The following is an 18,024-nucleotide window of genomic DNA, read 5'->3' on the forward strand; positions in this document are numbered from 1 at the left end:
GATCAGAATATAAATGGTACATCGCGTGTTTATATATAAGTGGTGGAAAATTTTGTTTTTTAAGTTATTAATTTTTTAACATACATATCCCCACCATTTGTATCAAGGACGAAGCTAGAGATCTGCATGGATGGGGACATCATCAAATAACAAAGTTACAAATTAAAAAGTTCAAAAATGTACTCAACAAAACACTTATATATTAATCCATAAGGTTTTTTATACTACTTATTACAATATCCTTCTACGTATTTTATGTTTTCAAACGTTGAATGACAACTTCATTGCTAATACCATCAAATCTCTCCCTATAAAAAAATAATCATGTTATCATTTATCCATTGATCTTCCATCCAATTTTTCAACATAAATTTTACGGTTGAATATGTTCTTCCAACGATGGTAATAGTGCATAAAAGAGTTGATACTAATGTCACAAGCAACTAAAGGGGGCATCCGCCCCCTGAGCCTAAGCCAGCTACGTCCATGATTTGTATAGTGACACGTGATGTACCATCCCGTGTACTGGTCACACTGAAAAATCGGTAGGTTGGAAGGAATAGAGAGTTTGTCTATAGTTAGGGTAGAAGAGTGGGTTAAGCTTTACACTGGGCTAGTCATAATAATGTGGTTTGAATTCACCTTTAGCGGGAATCGAACCTAAAACCTCTCACTCACAACTAATTTCTAAAACAAGTGCTCTATGTGTGCTTCATAAGTTTTCTCACTTGTATGGGTCGAAAATTTAAATGCCCGTTTGGTATTTAGCTCAAAATCCTTAATCAATTTTCAAAAGGGAACTTTAAAGAAAAACTCCCGGTATTGTTCACTTTAACGAAAAACCACATTTTACACTAAAAATTCAATCTTGGTACTATTCATTTTACCCTTTATTTTGTCCTTATTGTTAAAACTCAAAGTTTTCAAGCATTTTTCATTAGTTTTCATTTTTCAAAATAACTTAAAAGAACTTCTCTTGAAATGGTTTATTTTTTTATTTTATTTTTTAATCCAAAAATTTGTTTGGTATTGTTTTAAGCTAATAATATTAACACCCCACAAATTGTTGAATAAATCCCATATACTTAATACACCCCACATTTGCTTTTTCAATTAAAAATTATCTTAATACACCCTACATACTTCCCCATAATACCCTCACACCCCACATTCTCAATATACACCTTACATTTTCTACATGCACCCATATTTCTATATAGCCAACATTTCTCAAATCTTATAAAGCTTTTAATTTGGACAAAAAATGCTGACTGAAATTTTGACAAAAGATGCCGTCTAGGATTTAAAGCATATGTGGGTTGTTTTCAATTCTACCATTAAAACCCATATTGTCTGTTTTTAATATTTGGTGCAAATTTTAGGTGTTTTATTCCTCATGTAATCCTTGTAATCCCTAAAAGATGAATACGAACATAGAAACTTGAATAACGTAGCAAAAGCAAGATTAAATAATTATCGATGTCGTCAAAAACACTAAAACAATAAAAAAATATGAAGTCTTACCTCATGTGAGGCTTCCGAAACATCGATTTCGTGTTACATTCATCAAAAATAATTTTTCTTAATCAACATGTTTGTAGTTTCATTGGTTAAAGTTTTGTTCAACCATGGAGGGTCAGAGGGGTTTTGATAGTTGAAGAAGATAAATAATACGTAAAAAGTGTGATTTGGGGTGTATTTATAATTTTTTTTTTTTTTTTAAACCTAATAAGGTCAAAATTACCATCGCATAGTAGGATAAATAGTAATTTAATATTAAATTTTAATGTGGGGTGCATTCAACATTTTGTGAGATGCTAATACAAAAAGCCTTATTTTAAATCTTAAACTTACTCGTAAACTGTTTTAAATCTTAAATTTAGGTAAGTCCTAGTCTGGTTTCATCGTATTGGTCGGGCAAGTAAGTTAGAATCTCATTGGCAACTACATTCCCCACCTCTTCCCTCACCATTGTAGGCACCATCCAACGCCGGCATTCCCTTAATCTTTCCGCGTAGAAATAACTAAGTGGAGCTACAGTAGAATCGAATCGGTTCATCGAACACAGGTCGACGTTTGCGGTGAACCCGAACCGATGCCCGACGGAGTGCAGGACTTGATCGATGCTGGTAGCGAAGATCACGAAAAGAGATATGAGTTTTTATAAAATAGGCAAACCAAACAAGAATTTGAGACTGGAACTCACAACTCGTTTTTAAGTTATAAAAACTATGATTGGATTGAATGTAGAACGGGCTCTAACATATCAAATGAAAAGGATGAAAAGAAAACATGAAACGAATACCTTACTTGTTTATAAGGTTATTTCTTAACCTCCGAAGAAAATTCGAACTCAAATATATTAAGAGAACGCTCATTTTCAACTAAAGTGGCTTCAGTTACGTATGCTGCTTATTTCGTTATCTTTTGACTATAAAAATTGTCATTTGTTCAAACTTATAATAGGGTTTAACTATATATTTAAAGTAAATTGCTTAAATATTATTGGGTGGATTAGTCAAAACCACTAGAATGTCACGAGGGAGAGAAAATTCTGCATTTTTTAAATAGGTTTATATAATGTATACTACTGAGAAAGATGATTGAAAAGGAGGTTTGACTCAATGAGTATGCACGAGAAAAGGTTTTCATGTCAGGTAAAGACAATTAGAAGTGGTAGATCAAATACAACTAAATAATATATTTAAAAAAAATATATACCTAATTTCTATCCCGATCTTAAATTAATTTTCTAACATTAAAAATTAATAAAGCAGATTTTATAGTGCCAAGTTAACTAGAACAAATATACTCTCTTGTAAAACCTGAATCATGAGTACGATTTCCTCTCCTTGCGCTCTAGGTTGCTGCAACTTGATTTTGATTTGTAGACCAGATTTGCCCTAGGTTTTGGACAACTCAACCTCCATATCTCTGTCACTTGAGCTAGGCAGGCACCATGTTTAGTTTATGTCCAAAACTGGTATCCATCAGATGCATTATTTGCCTTGCCTATGTTATCCACTTACGCCTTTTTTGGGATTGTTTTGTCCGGTTCCCATTTTGCTAGTTTTGTTTGATAGACGTTTCTATCTCTACTAGCTCTAACATTGGATAAGATCCGAGTAAAGTTGAGAGAGACTAAAATACATGTTATTGTTCGATGTGTTTTACAGATGACGTGATTAGGTGAGTTTCCTCATTTTCAAATAAGTCCTAGTTTTGACATTATGGATTAGAATTATGAGAATTTTCAAACGTCATTTTCGGACAGAATGAGTTTTCAAATTGTCTCATTGAGATAGTAACTACTCCCTAACAAATATTTAATAATTTTAGATGTGCTAATCAAATTAATGGATGCATTTACAAACTTTTTATTTCTCGAATAATACATTTAAGGCAAATTATTTTATGAAAATCTAGCATAACCAACCGCAGATTAATGTCACCAGAGTAATTAGTTTGGTAAAACAAAAAATCATGATTAATTAAAGTGATTAACTCTCCTAATTGACCTGACACACTCATCGTGCGATTTAAGATTCAGCTCAAAAAAGGCCACGTGGCACGTGCTCCTATATTATCTGCTTTTATAACGAAGTACACAGTTTCCGAGTGTTTTCGCAAATGACAGATACACACACACACACACTCGCTAGTACAAGAAAAACAGAGGATCGGCCAATCAACAGCAGAAGCATCAAGAATCCCATTTTCGTAAATAAAGTGTATCCAGAAGGGCATTTGTTTCCTGTCCCTTAAGCCGCAGGAAACCTCATCCTTGCCACAGTACCAGGGGGACCCACATTTTGTCTGCTGGGATTAACCGATTAATCACTGATTAAAATGGAAAATTGCCGTGCTTTTTGTGCTAATTAGTAATTAATCAGTCTTTTTTTAACAAACCTAGGCTCAGAAAGCTGCTTTGGTGTGCCTGTGCCCCCTGCTGTTGCAGAAGTGCAGGCGTTGCATATATAAATGCATAATATATATATATATATATATGTATATGTATATTTTATCTGATATGCAGTCTACCAAGACTTGTTTAATGTTATTTTTTGATATCTGTACCAAAAGCAAGGAAGGTGGAGAGAATCTAGAAATGCCCATTTCTTTTCATTTCCGGAAAAACCCATCAATAAATTATTGGGTTATAAATATTAATGGAGAGAAAAATAAATAGAGAGAGGGTGTGAGAGAAGTGAAGAAAAAGCAGAGAATAAAAAGAGACCGGATGTTGACAAATTTCATGTCACTGTTCTTAGAAGGTCGTTTGTTTGTGTGAAGATTTCTTATCTGGGATCTCTCTCTCTAACAAGTAGAAGTCTTTCTCTCTCTAAAGTTCTGTGCTTTTCTTTTTTTATTTTTTGTTAGAGAGAGAGGGTGAGGGAGATAGAGATGGAGAGAGAGAGTGGCCCATCAGATCGAAATCTCCTTTTTCTCAACCTGATGACGATCTAAGCTCCCTGAATGGTGTTTGCAAAAGCACCCACTTTGTTGTTTCTTTGTATAATTTCAGATATACAGTTTTAGTTTTCAGCTGCTTTGTTGTTTTTTCATAGCGTGAATTTTCCACCATGTGAAAGCTTCTGCTGAATGATTCAATCTGTTGGGGATGATGCTTTTGAGGAGGAGAGGTGAAAACGGGATGTGGGTCTGAGGTAAAATTCTTATATTTTTTTCTGGGTAAATTGAATTTTCTGAATTCAGATAGTTTTTTTTTGTGGTGATTTGGTGAATTGGGTATTCAAATTGACCATCAAGTTCGGCTAAATTGTTGGGTTTTATGGCTTGAATGTTTGGGTTTATGGGTTTGTGCATTTGTTTCCTCATTGCAAATTGTCGACTTTACAAAAAAGTTTTCAGGTTCTTTTCTTTGTTGATTGGTTTGTTGGAAAATTAGATTGTGTGTGTGTGTGCGTCTGGGTAATTTTAGACTTAGTTACTGTGGATTCTGGGTTTCTGTAGTCTGCAATTTTTCGAGATCTGTGTAGTTAACTTTTATTGCAAAGTTCAATTCTCGATCATAATATTTCCTGAATGTTCCAGTATGTTGGGCTTTTCCGCTCAAATTTCGCTCTGTATTGGTGATACTGTTAAAGCATGTCTCTATTTATTGCTTATTTTCTTTCAGCTTTTTTGGCCACTTTTGTTTCTGCTTCGAATTGCATTAGGTTAAAGATACCTCTTTTGTTTTCTCAAAGCTCGCATTCATTAGGCTTGATATTGAAGGGAATGGTAAATTTAGTTTCAATTGTTGTTGGTTCATTGAGGCTTCTATTGATGGGTTGATTCCGCTTTGGTTGCATCGATACCCATTGAATGCAATGGGTTCCCTGTTCGAATATAGATGACATCCGCTGATTTGGAAATCATATTAAGTGTTCACTTATGCGTGTCTTTTGTAAATTGAATGGTTTGGTATATCTTTCAATTAAGCTGTAATGTCTGCTACTTGAGGTTGTGAAACACTTTGTGCATGTGCTGTTTTGGCTCAGTTCCTTTAGTTGTCGCTGGTTTCCCTTGTATACGACAAATGTGGATTCCTGCTCTTTTATCAGCATTATGTTTTTTTCTGGTCGAATAGCAGCAGCATGTTGGATTTTGTTTGAGAGATCATGCAAAATTTTCAGCTGAAGTGCATTAATATTCATTGTTGAGGCTTTCAAGAGTGCAAAATTTTCTATATTTGGTGACATGAATTATAAATAGACTTCGGATGGTAGCTTTTATCATATTTGCGGCACTGTCAAGTTTTCAACTATGGTGTACAGGACTCGAGAGTGTCTGGAGGTATCACTTGCATTGCTCTGACAGTTCTCGGTGAAGATGGGATTCATGTAATTTGGTTCAAGAAACATTAGGTTCTCAATTTAGCCATAGTGAAAGCAAATCATGTTGCACCGTTGGCCCTTGCCCTGATTTGTGCTTGAGAATTTCCTCATCTTTGTGTTCGTAGTTTGTACCAACTTAAGTGGTTAGCACTGCTGTCATTCCCTTCATCTCACCTTATTTCAGGGTGGGGTGGGAACATGGATGATTTAATAGTTCTTATGAGTTAAATCTAAGCATCTTTCTTATTCAGGCTAGTGTGTCATATTGCACGGAAGATTTTTGTTTCCTATATATAACTGAAACAATTTCCCTCTCCGGTCATATTGAGAGCCGGGATGGGTAGTTCTGCTAAATAGGATTCTTTAACATTTACTGGATATCATTTTCCTTCTGTTGTCCATCAGTTTCTCTGTTTGGTATGCCTTTAATTTTGACACTGAAATGTTTCTTTGTTGTTTTCCTGTTCCAGGAATGGGAACAAAAATGCAGTGTAAAAGCTACATGCCCGGGTATTACTCAGTGTGGGATCTTAACGAGGATCCAAACAATTGTAGCTGGTCCTTATATTACGGAGATAAAACCTTGTCAAATAGGCAGTATCGCAATGGTTTCTTGCCGAGGGCCATGCCTGATGCTTTTCCAGGGTATGATAAGGATGTAGTCAAGCAGACCATGCTTGAGCATGAGGCCATATTTAAGAATCAGGTACTTACCTTCTTATCATACAATATTTCTAAAACCTTGACAAGTTCTTCGTGATTCTATCTGTTGGATATCTTTTTATATTTATTGAATTCTATATTTGGAGGAGCTCAATTTGGTGTATTGACTCTTTGAACCCACACGTAGAGCCTTGTTTGCTAATGTATTATTGTACTCAATACAGTAGGAACTTGAACATTTATGGGATTTTCATGTCTTCCAGGTGATTGAACTTCACCGGCTGTACAGAATTCAAAGGGACTTGATGGATGAAATAAAACGGAAAGAACCACGTAGAAACCAGATACCCATGGAGACATCATTGTTGTCAAGTCCCCTAGCATCTCAAATTACATCTGAAGATGCTCGGAAATGGCATGATTCCAGCTTTCCCTTGGTAAACTCTGTTAACGCTGGACCATCGATTCCAGGTGTTGAAGGTACCCATTCTCCATCTAGTGCCGTGAAAGGAAACAGCCGAAAAATCGGTTTGTTTCCATACCAAAATGGGATTAGTTCGAAAGTTGTTGAGGTGATGGAGTCAAGACCCACAAAAGTGAGGAAAAAAATGTTTGATCTTCAACTTCCAGCTGATGTGTATGTTGATTCTGACGAAGGGGAGCAGTTCACTGATGAGAAAGCTTCTGGCACTCCTACTTGTCAGCCGAATAAAAATTGTAAAACCACACTTGAGGGTGGTGCAAAGCTCTTTTTCTGCGAAGGTGCGAAGGCAGATTGCAAAGGACATGTTTCAAGATCTGATAAATGTTTGAGGAGCACAAATGGTTTGGCTGACTTGAATGAGCCTATTCAAATTGAAGAAACAAATGCTTCAGAATATACTTATCCTCTGGGCCATGACTCCTATCATGGAAAGATTCAGGGTCCCGATCAGGCTGCTAAGTCTAGATTGCAGCTTTTAGGTTTGCCGAAGGAAATATCAGTCAACCCTCATCATGTAAGTGATAAGGTTATCCCGAACAACATATATTTGGAGAACGGAAGTGGAAAAGGGTGGTTTTCCCATGTTCTTGAAGCAGGTATACATGAAATTTGATTAAACTTTAAGTTAGTCCTTTTTGACATCTGCATTTCCTTTTATTTTAGTATTCGTATGTGCAGTTATTGTAGATTCTAGATTGTTTGAAAGAAATTGATAAAGAAATCAAAATAATAAATACGAATGTATTAGAAAACAATAAGTTTAATAGAAATATAGAAGATGAAATAAAGGATTAATCAAACAACTTATATTAGTCTTCAGAGCTGCAGGATCATCTCATGCTTTCACAATTGACCATGCACGTATTTGGTGAATCTTTAGGCACCTGTTGAGGGCTATGTTGCCATTCGGCTAGGCTTTGAGAATGCATAATTTCTTGTTATAGATTTCTTCCATTATAAAAATTAATATCAGCTCTCATTGTATTACAGGGCAAAGTAAAAGCAACCTTAAAACTGCTTCCCAATGTCTCCAAACAGAAAGGTTGCCGATATCGTCCCATCCAATGCAAGTTTCTATTCACAATGTTCACGAAACCGCTTTCTATCTGACTGATAAAAGCAAGGTGGACTTGTGGAGAGATAGGACAGTTTGTGGTGCGGAGAATTCGGATAGAAGTCATGAAATTTCCAATAATAAGCATCAGAATATTTTTGTGACTTCTCATATGCCCAGTCCATATCATCACATTCTTCCTTCCTCGGATGTGGCCAGGTCATGGACTCACTCGGTTTCATCTTGGGAAAAGCCAGGCAGTGGCGTAAGCCAAAAGCCAATATCAGTTCAAACTCACCCGTGTTTTCCTTCATCTGCTACCTTGAGCAAGAGTTCCCAGTCATCAGTTCAGAGCAATGGGATCTTTGGAGATAGGTGGTATCTTAACAGCAATTCTAGTTCTAACCATGGTTCTGGAAGTGAAGTACGATACCAAAATGGTTTTCACCATGGTTCATCTTCAGGGTCTAAGGAACTAGTTCGCTTCCCGTCTCGCAGCTGCGACTATCAGAGCAGCAGTAACGATCACAACGGAGGCCCTGAGCACTTGAGGAGTCAGGGTTCAGCGACACACTACAAGGGTTCAAATTGCAAGGATGTGAAGTTTGCAAAGGAAGTAAACTTAAATGTGGTGCTTTCAAAGAGCTCATCCGATGAAGAAATACCACAGCAATGTCTTAGGATCGTAGGGGGGGAACAAAAGCATGAGGACCATCTTACAGCTTTGCCGTGGCTAAGAGCCAAGCCTGCTTCTAAGAATGAGTTTGCCAATGTAGGCAGAGTTTCAAAGACTGGTGTGGAGGATTTTAATCAAATTTTTGCCGAGGACATAAAATCAGTTCCTTGCGAGAATGATGTTGAGGCCAAAAGGACTGAACTAGGTGACAGCCCGTGCAAGAGAAAACTTCTTGGGTTTCCTATTTTTGTTAAGTCCCATAACACTAAGAACGAGTCTTATTCTCTTACGTCCCCGTCTGTGGAAAATAACAAGAGAAACGGAGGACTGGATATCAACTTGCCTTGCGATCCTTCAGCTCCTGACTTGGCCACAAAGAATGTAGAAGAAATTGTAGTTGTAGAAGAGAGAATAGATACGAAGGTTGCAAGTTTCAGACATGTCATCGATTTGAACTCGTGTGTTAGTGATGATGAAGAATCTTGAAACCTTCTGCTCCAACCACCAGTGTGAAGATCACAGTAGAAATAGATTTGGAAGCCCCAATTGTACCCGGGACTGATGAAAGTGTCATTCATGTGGAAGCATCTCCTGAAATGCAGAAAGCAAGGCCTTTAGCATCGCCACAACACCCAGCTGAACCTCCTCAAGAGGAACTTGTGAGAGTAGCAGCGGAGGCAATTGTTGCCATCTCATCATCTGGTCCCTACAATCATACTGATGAATCCTCTTGCAGTCCACCGGAAGCTTCTTCAATCGACCCCCTTCTGTGGTTTGTGGAGATAGCTTCCACTTGTGGGAATGATCTTGAGAGCAAGTTTGACATCGTTGTGAGAGACAAAGATGGTGATGATGATGATGAATCTTTATCAGACGCGTTTGATTACTTTGAATTCGTGACTTTGAAACTGAGAGAGACCAAGGAAGAAGATTACATGCCTAAGCCTCTGGTTCCAGAAAACTTGAACCTGCAAGAAACAGGAAGCACATTACTACCAAATCCTCCCAGAAGAGGCCAGTCAAGGAGAGGGAGGCAGCGGAGGGACTTCCAAAGGGATATCCTTCCCGGTCTTGCTTCCTTGTCAAGGCACGAGGTGACAGAAGATCTCCAGACATTTGGAGGATTAATGCGGGCAATGGGCCATTCATGGCAGACGGGACTAACCAGGAGAAACTCAACAAGAAACGGTTGTGGTAGGGGCAGGCGACGAGCAGTGGTGAATCCCTCTCCTCCTGTGGAAACTATCCCAGCTTGCAGTCCACTGGTACAGCAGCTTAATAATACAGAAATGGGACTGGAAGATAGAAGCCTAACCGGTTGGGGTAAGACAACCAGAAGGCCTCGTAGGCAAAGATGCGCGGCAGGTAGTAATCTCCCATCATCCGTCCCTTTAACCTAAACAATGGGAAGAGGGTTTTAACTTGTTGAGTTTCCTTAGAGAAAAAATAGGGTGGTGGTTTCTGTGGCTGCAGGGGTTTGAGGTTGCCATGGGGATTGACTGCCCTCTGTACATTTCTTAGCCCAAAGTTTGGGTTGGTTTGATTTTTCTGTCTTTGGGTGGTACCATCTTTGTATTTTTCATAAATAATGTTGCATAAATTTATTCCCGGATAGATACCACTCCTCTTTTATTTGCTCGTACATTGCTTCTCTTCTGGGAATTGAGATGTGAATTTATCGCTTATTTCAGATGTAAATATTCTTCTTTTGATTTATGTTTATTCATCTGATCCAAACTTCGAAGTTCGAAGGAGATTCAAACTAGGGTGCAGAGGCAGGAACACATTTTTTCTAGCCAACTCAGCTATACTCCAGTCTACAATATGTTTCCTAGATTGACCCCCGGGTTTTTTTTTTCTTTATACAACGATATAAGCGGATGAGGTTTGAACTACGTCACATAATGAGCTAATAATAATCTTTATTATCAAATTCACTATTCATGAAAGGTGAACTTAAAACTTACCACTTACGAGTAAAGAATAATACTACAAAACTGTAATGTTAGAAGGGGCGGAAATTTGATATTTGATTCTTTTTGGTAATGTTGTTGCCACATGAGCACGTAAAAGAAGAGAACAAGTTTACACGTGGCCACATGATGTGCCTTGTTTGTTTGCGAACCAGGAAAGCGGTTTTGGTTCATTCTCTAACTTTTTGCAGAAATTAGGCAAGGTTTTTGGCCAAACATGTCCCACCAATAAGCTTCCTTTAATTTTCAATTTGCATTGACAAGGCTAAGATTAACAAATTAAAATATTATGTACCCAACCAACAAGAAGCTCTAAATGGAATTTGCCGTGGTCGACGCAATCTTTGCCAACCTATTACTTTACCTAATCTCCACCTTCTCATATCTTCGTCCTTTTATTAGTAAAAAAATTGGTCAAAACTTTAGTAGTGTTGTACGATCACATTATTTATAAAATAAATAAATACCAGATTTGTTGCGCGTTTTTTGTTTAATTGATCTTACGCAACCTATTCAATGGGAGATTATGACATTAATCAAAGATTTTGATATTTAATTTATTTATTCACAACGAATAGAAGATTGACATTAATAGATGGTAAAAAGTTAATGTAATGATTTACTATCATTGGCTCTGTATAGTAGTATTATTCTTTACTGGTAAATGATAAATTTTATGTTTAAATCGTATTGATGGCGTGTTCAAACCAATTTAACTCCCCCTCCTTAATGTAAATATCTAGTTGTATTTGAAAAAACTTATTATTCTTGTATAGAAAAGTTAAGCCCACTAAAAGCAATTCCACCCCTAAAGACTTTGCGCCAGCATTCAATGTATTTATCTACTCAGTGAACAGTGATTGACCCCAATGAACAGTAATAGGCCAAGAGCATCTCCACCCCTAAAAAAAAAAGCCTAGTCAATTTTCCTTGTGCCCGTAACACAAATGGTATACCACGTGTTATTATATAAGTGGTGAAAATTTTTATTTTTTATGTTATTAATTTTTTAACACAAGAATCTCACAACTTGTATAAAATGTACCACCCCTTGTCTTAGGCATATTGAAAAGTTTATCGTCATCATGACTACTATTGGAAAACAACACTACAAAAATAAAACAGGAGAATGTAATTCAATTCGAAGTATTTTTCTTATTCTAAGACAAAAAAAAAAAAAAAAACTATTAATGTAGCTGACGATGGGACAAAAAGGTGGGAGATAAAAGTGGAGTGTTTGAAGGGGGTACGCGCCCCAACGCAAGTTGGGTTTGTTACGTTTTTTTTTAATATTTTTATTAGTTTTTTGTTCTTATTATTAAATAAAGTTAGTGGATGATTTTTAATTAAAATGTAAAGATTTGAAGTCATTTTCATTAGTTTTCTTATTAAATAATAGATGTCCTATTCTTGCTTTGTTTTTTAACCAAAAAATAAAAATAGAAATAAAAAATAACAAAAATAAAACGGACCTTAAGCTTCAGAACCGGGCCATAATTTTTGGCCTGACCAATTTCTCAAGGCCCATAAAATAACGCAAAACAAAAGGTCAGGACGCGCCAAAACAAGAACCGGATGGGTGGTTTAGCGGCATCAGCGGCCATAAATCAACCGCTTTTCAAACACTGAAAAATTTTCCGACAATTTAAAAAACAAAAGGAAATTTGATGAGGACGGCGGTGAAGAAATTCGTCTCCCCCTTACATCTGCAAATACCCAAAACGCCCTTACGTCAGGGTCGGACTCTGACGCATGCCATCTACCAATCACCACCGTTGGAGCCACCCGACCTTTCTCAAACCATAGCGTCGACGCACGCGGTATTTTCGAACCCGTGTTTTAATCTTCTCGTTTTGTGCAGGAACATCGATTCCCTGAAGAAAGTCCACAGCTTGCTCGTCCTCCACGGCCTCGCCGACGATCTCCTTTGCCGAACAAAATTGATCAGTTTATATGGATCATTTGGGTACATCAAGTGTGCCCGGTATCTGTTCGATAAAATGCCAAGCCCAGATTTTTATTCGTGGAAAGTGATGCTGAGGTGGTACTTTATGCACAATTTGTATGAAGAGGTTATAGGGTTTTATAATCGTATGAGAATGTGCGTAAGAGAGCATGACAACGTTGTTTTCTCGATTGTGTTGAAGGCGTGTAGTGAGTTGCGAGATTTTGATGAAGGGAGGAAGGTGCACTGCCGGATTGTTAAGGTGGCGAGTCCTGATAGTTTCGTGTTGACGGGTTTGGTGGATGTGTATGCGAAGTGTGGATGGATTGAGTGTTCTCAGGTGGTTTTTGAAGGGATTGTTGATAGAAATGTGGTTTGTTGGACTTCAATGATAGTTGGGTATGTGCAAAATGATTGTCCGGAAGATGGTTGGTCTTGTTTAATAGGATGACAGAGGGGTTAGTTGAAGGGAATCAGTTCACGTTAGGAAGCGTACTTACGGCGTGTACAAAGTTAAGATCTTTGCATCAAGGAAAGTGGATTCATGGACATTTGATTAAGAATGGTATTGAACTTAACTCTTTTCTGGTGACATCCCTTCTGGACTTGTATGTCAAGTGCGGGGACATTGGAGATGCTCGTTCCATATTTGATGAGTTTTGTGGGACCGATCTTGTTTCATGGACAGCAATGATTGTAGGGTACACTCAATGTGGGTATCCCGACGAGGCTTTGGAGTTGTTTACGGATAGGAAATGGGTTGGTCTCTTGCCCAATTCTATAACTACTGCAAGCGTGCTTTCATCTTGTGCACAGTCAGATAATTTGAATTTGGGAAGGTCAATCCACGGTCTTGGGATAAAACTTGGGTTGGAGGAACCTACTGTGAGAAATGCTCTGGTGGACATGTATGCAAAATGCCATATGATTGGTGATGCTCGTTATATCTTTGAAACAATCTCCAACAAGAATGTGATTGCTTGGAATTCAATTATTTCTGGGTATTCCCAAAACGGGTCTGCACATGAAGCCCTCCAACTGTTTCATCAAATGAGATCAGAATCATTCTCACATGATGCGTTCACATTGGCAAGTGTCCTCTCAGCTTGCGCTTCCCTTGGTTTTCTTCCAGTTGGTTCATCGCTTCATGCTCACTCCATAAAGGATGGCCTATTAACTGCAAATATCTATGTTGGCACTGCACTTTTAAACTTCTACGCCAAGTGCGGGGATGCTGAATCTGCTCGTCTAGTTTTTGATGCAATGGGAGAGAAGAACACTATCACATGGAGTGCAATGATTGGCGGTTATGGAATTCAGGGTGACAGTACAGGTTCCGTTGCACTTTTCAGTGATATGTTGAAGAATCATCTGGAGCCCAACGAAGTAATCTTCACGACCTTATTGTCAGCTTGTAGCCATACGGGAATGATTGCAGAAGGGTGGAGGTATTTCAATTCACTCTGCAAAGACTATAACTTCAAGCCCTCAATGAAGCATTACGCGTGTATGGTCGATCTATTGGCTCGTGCTGGTAAACTTGAAGAGGCCCTGGAATTCATTGAGAGAATGCCGATTCAGCCAGATGTTAGTTTGTTTGGGGCTTTTCTCCACGGATGTGGACTCTATTCGAGGTTTGATCTTGGCGGAGTGGCGATAAGAAGAATGCTAGAGCTGCATCCTGGTGAAGCTTGCTATTATGTGCTAATGTGTAACCTTTATGCTTCAGATGGTCGATGGAGCCAGGTTAATCAGGTTAGAGAGCTAATGAAGCAGAGAGGATTGAGCAAGTCCCTTGCATATAGCCAAGTAGAGATGGATATCAGAAATCACATTGCACCTGTTAGGTTGGCATGTCTTGCTTAGGATATAAAGAGTCAATTTTCGAGTGAGGAGATGTAGCAATGCCAAGAGTCAAATTGCAGCGGCGCCCTGCACCCTGTTGATTACCAGTTCTTGCACAGGAACTGCACCCAAGATCTGGATGAATGGATACAAAATTTGAAGCCCCAAGAGTAAGGCACTTTCTGCAACTTCAGCATCCTGTTGGTCTGAAGGTAACATTCACGGGCATGCTTCTTCAAAAACTAATTAAGAAACATGGCATTCTGTACGGCTACCCTGGATGACTTAACAGCATTCGATTAAGAGATCATCCGTGACGATCGTTGATGCAAGACTTGGAAGGCACAATGTACAAGGCGGCCTGCGGGTTGAGTGAACAGATTTGTACTTGGATGTGAATAGTGGTGCACCAAAAATGAAAGAAATAATGGGAAAATTCAAAATTAATCGAATGTGTGTGTTACAATTATTGTCATTTGACAGAATAAATTCGGTAAAATTACAACCCTTTGGGTGTTGACCTCCAAAAATACAATGAACAAACTCAAATCTCTTACCTGCCTGTGATTTTAGTCTTCAGACACACTTCAAGAACGAGTAGAACGCACAAGGCAGGCGTTCCTTAGAAATTCAAGTGCCAATTCTGAATGATCTGCCGGCTTCACACTCCGACTTGTATATAATTCTTCAAGAGAATATAATAGTGTCAGGATTCAACACATCAAATTCTACGTTATCCTTTATTCACGAGTGAGAGACTGAAATTTTTCCAAGAAACTGTAAACCTCCTTCATTTGGGGAAGAGGGGTATCTCCAGCTCCAAATCTGTGAACTTGCTTATCGAGCTCAATTATACTGTATCCGGGGACCTTCCTTAGACCGATACCTTTCATCATTAGTCTCACATTTCCAAATTCATCCCAGTTCCCCCCTTCAGCGTATATGTTAGAAAATAAGGTGTAGTATCCAGTGTCATCTGTGCTGATATCTAAAACGTCTCTTTTAATGCTTTCGATCATGTCCATCCTCTGGTGGATTCGACATCCATTAAGCAAAGCGCCCCATATGCTGGCATCTACAGGGGTTGGCATTGATTTGATAGTCTCATATGCTCCGTTGAGATCACCAGCTCGACTTAGAAGGTCAACTATACAAGCAAAATGTTCAGCAGTAGGCTCAATGCCGAAATCCCTCATTGATCTGAAATAGAACCTTCCCTTTTCGACAGCTCCTGCGTGACTGCAAGCTGAAAGAACATTCATGAAAATGATCTCATTTGGTTGCACTCCCGTTTCCACCATCTGATCAAAGAGTGATGTGGCAGCATTACTCCGGCCATGCATACCATAACCAGCAATCATGACACTCCATGACACAACGCTTCTTTCTTCCATCATATCGAAGACTCCCTGAGCTGACCGCAGGTCACCACACTTGGCATACATGTCAGTTAGAGCTGTATCAGTAAACAAATCTTTCCTGATGCCCAAAGTTATGAGCTTGTGGTGAACCCATTTCCCCTTTTCCAGATAACCTAATTCGGAACAAGCTTGAATAATACTTAATATAGTGACTTCATTGATCTCATGACAGTTCAAGAACATTTCATCAAAAAGACTGATCGCCATGACAGGGTTACCATTTTGAGAAAATCCGTAAATCATAGCGTTCCATGTTACGATACCAAGGTGTTTAACCTTGTCGAATATCATGTATGCTGAATCTACAAACCCACATTTTGAGTACATGTCAATAAGTGAATTTAACACAAACTCATCCAAATAGCCTCTTTTGATTATATGACCATGTATCTGATGTCCAAGCTCTAAAGACCCGACCTTTCCACACGCCGAGAGAGCACTTGACATGCTGAATGAATCTGGCATTAGTCCTTGGGTCTGCATCTGCATAAAGAGTACCAATGCCTCTCTCAACAAACCTTTCTGACAATAGCCTGAAATGATTGTGTTCCATGAAACAACATTTCTCCCTCCAATTGTATTAATAACTTTCTGGCAATAGCTTAGTCCCCCAATTTCAGAGTACAATTCGAACAATGCAGATCCTAAAAAATCAAGGTCAGGGTCTACACCATTCCTAATAGCAAAGCAATGAACAGAACTCCCTTCTCTGTGCAAGCCTAACCTAATACAGGACCGCAGAACACACATCAAGGTTACCGAATTCGGTTCCACCTTCGACTCTTGCATCTCAACAAAAGCGTCCAGCGCATCCGAAAAGAACCAGTTTGATTGTAGCAGGATATCATTGCGGTCCAAGATGCAGTGTCCCAATGACTAACACTACCAAAGATCGTTTTTGCACTTTGCAAGTCACCACATTTACTGTACATTGAAATGAGAGAATTATCCAAAGGCCCATCAGTCTTAATTCCCCTTCTAACAACATGGCCATGTACTGACCTTGCTTCTCTCAACAATGCCAACTCCCCACAAGCCTCAGCCACACAAAGCATTGTAACCGAATCCAGTTCAACACCTTCAAAAACCATCCAACGGAACAAATCCAACCCTTCACTTGCCTCCCCATTCTCCACGGAGCACGAAATAATCGAACTCCACGACACCACATCCCTCACCGGCATTGCGTCAAACACCTTCCGGGCATCACCTAAGCTACCCAGTTCCCCATACAAACCAAGCAACGAGGTCTCGACCACCGCATCGGAGTCAAACCCAGATTTGATTATCCTCCCATGGACCTTCCCGCCAACAACCAGATCACCAAACCCCGAACAAGCTCTCAAAACAGAAGGAAATATAAACCTGTTCATCCAGTTTTCACGGTGCAACATTTCGTGATAGAGCAGAATGGCTTCTTGGAAGCAGTGATTCCACACGAAGCACTTCATGAGCACGCCGCACATGAAAGAATCTGGGTTGGGGAAGGTTTTGAAGACGTCGGTGGAAGATTGGAGGGAACCCATTTGGGCGTAGGATTCTATGAGCTTGGTGGAGGCCTGTGGGTCTCTGTGGAGACCCGAGACGACGAGGTGGGCGTGGAGTTGGGTGAGTGTTCGTAGGACGGTGCAGGACCTGAACAATGGCATGTACAGGGTCATGGCAAAGCAATGACATGGGAGATGGATGAGTCAAAGACGAAGAGTGAGATTCTGTCTCTCTGTCTGTCTGTCTCTCTCTCTCTGTCACTGAACTTTTGGTCAAATAGTGGCGGCAAAACCCGGCAAAAGATTAAGAGATTGGGCTGGTGGGAACCGGATCCATTAAATCTGAGCCATCTAATCAAATTAATCCATGCCCGTTGAAATTTGATTCAACAGTTACAATTATTATAACTTTAAAAATCATCTGTTTGTAGTTATTAGATCAAATTTTAACGGTCCGAATTAATTAATTAGGTGGCTCAGTTTTGATGGATCAGGAGAAGATCCGGTTCCAAGCTGGTGGACTTTAAATCCATGTAGCTAGCTCGAGATTTCACCTTCTTCCTTGTATTTGTGCATATTCCTTAGTTTAATTAGGTGGCTCAGTTTTGATGGCCGTTCTATTTGTGCATATTCCTT

At 39.0% G+C, this 18,024-nt stretch overlaps 3 protein-coding genes across 3 annotated transcripts; 2 read left to right on the forward strand and 1 right to left on the reverse strand.

Moving 5' to 3' along the window:
- Window positions 1-3,987: 3,987 nt before the first annotated feature.
- On the forward strand, window positions 3,988-10,402 carry LOC125477581. The gene is given in 5 exon segments (XM_048584851.1): window positions 3,988-4,667; window positions 6,311-6,546; window positions 6,767-7,583; window positions 7,978-9,211; window positions 9,214-10,402. Coding segments are annotated over 4 exon segments (3,177 nt in total). The 5' UTR covers window positions 3,988-4,667; window positions 6,311-6,324; the 3' UTR covers window positions 10,118-10,402.
- A 1,788-nt stretch (window positions 10,403-12,190) lies between these two features.
- LOC103947221 (pentatricopeptide repeat-containing protein At2g03380, mitochondrial) lies at window positions 12,191-14,987 on the forward strand. The gene is given in 2 exon segments (XM_009358085.3): window positions 12,191-13,063; window positions 13,066-14,987. Coding segments are annotated over 2 exon segments (2,142 nt in total). The 5' UTR covers window positions 12,191-12,357; the 3' UTR covers window positions 14,502-14,987.
- LOC125477603 (putative pentatricopeptide repeat-containing protein At1g69350, mitochondrial) lies at window positions 14,897-17,696 on the reverse strand. Its single transcript, XM_048584922.1, is given in 2 exon segments — window positions 14,897-16,725; window positions 16,728-17,696. Coding segments are annotated over 2 exon segments (2,340 nt in total). The 5' UTR covers window positions 17,563-17,696; the 3' UTR covers window positions 14,897-15,220.
- Window positions 17,697-18,024: the final 328 nt, after the last annotated feature.

Source organism: the organism of the source record quoted next, unplaced genomic scaffold (genome assembly GCF_019419815.1).
Source record: "Pyrus x bretschneideri cultivar Hongxiangsu unplaced genomic scaffold, Pyrus_bretschneideri_v1 Contig22, whole genome shotgun sequence".
Taxonomy (NCBI): Eukaryota; Viridiplantae; Streptophyta; class Magnoliopsida; order Rosales; family Rosaceae; genus Pyrus; species Pyrus x bretschneideri.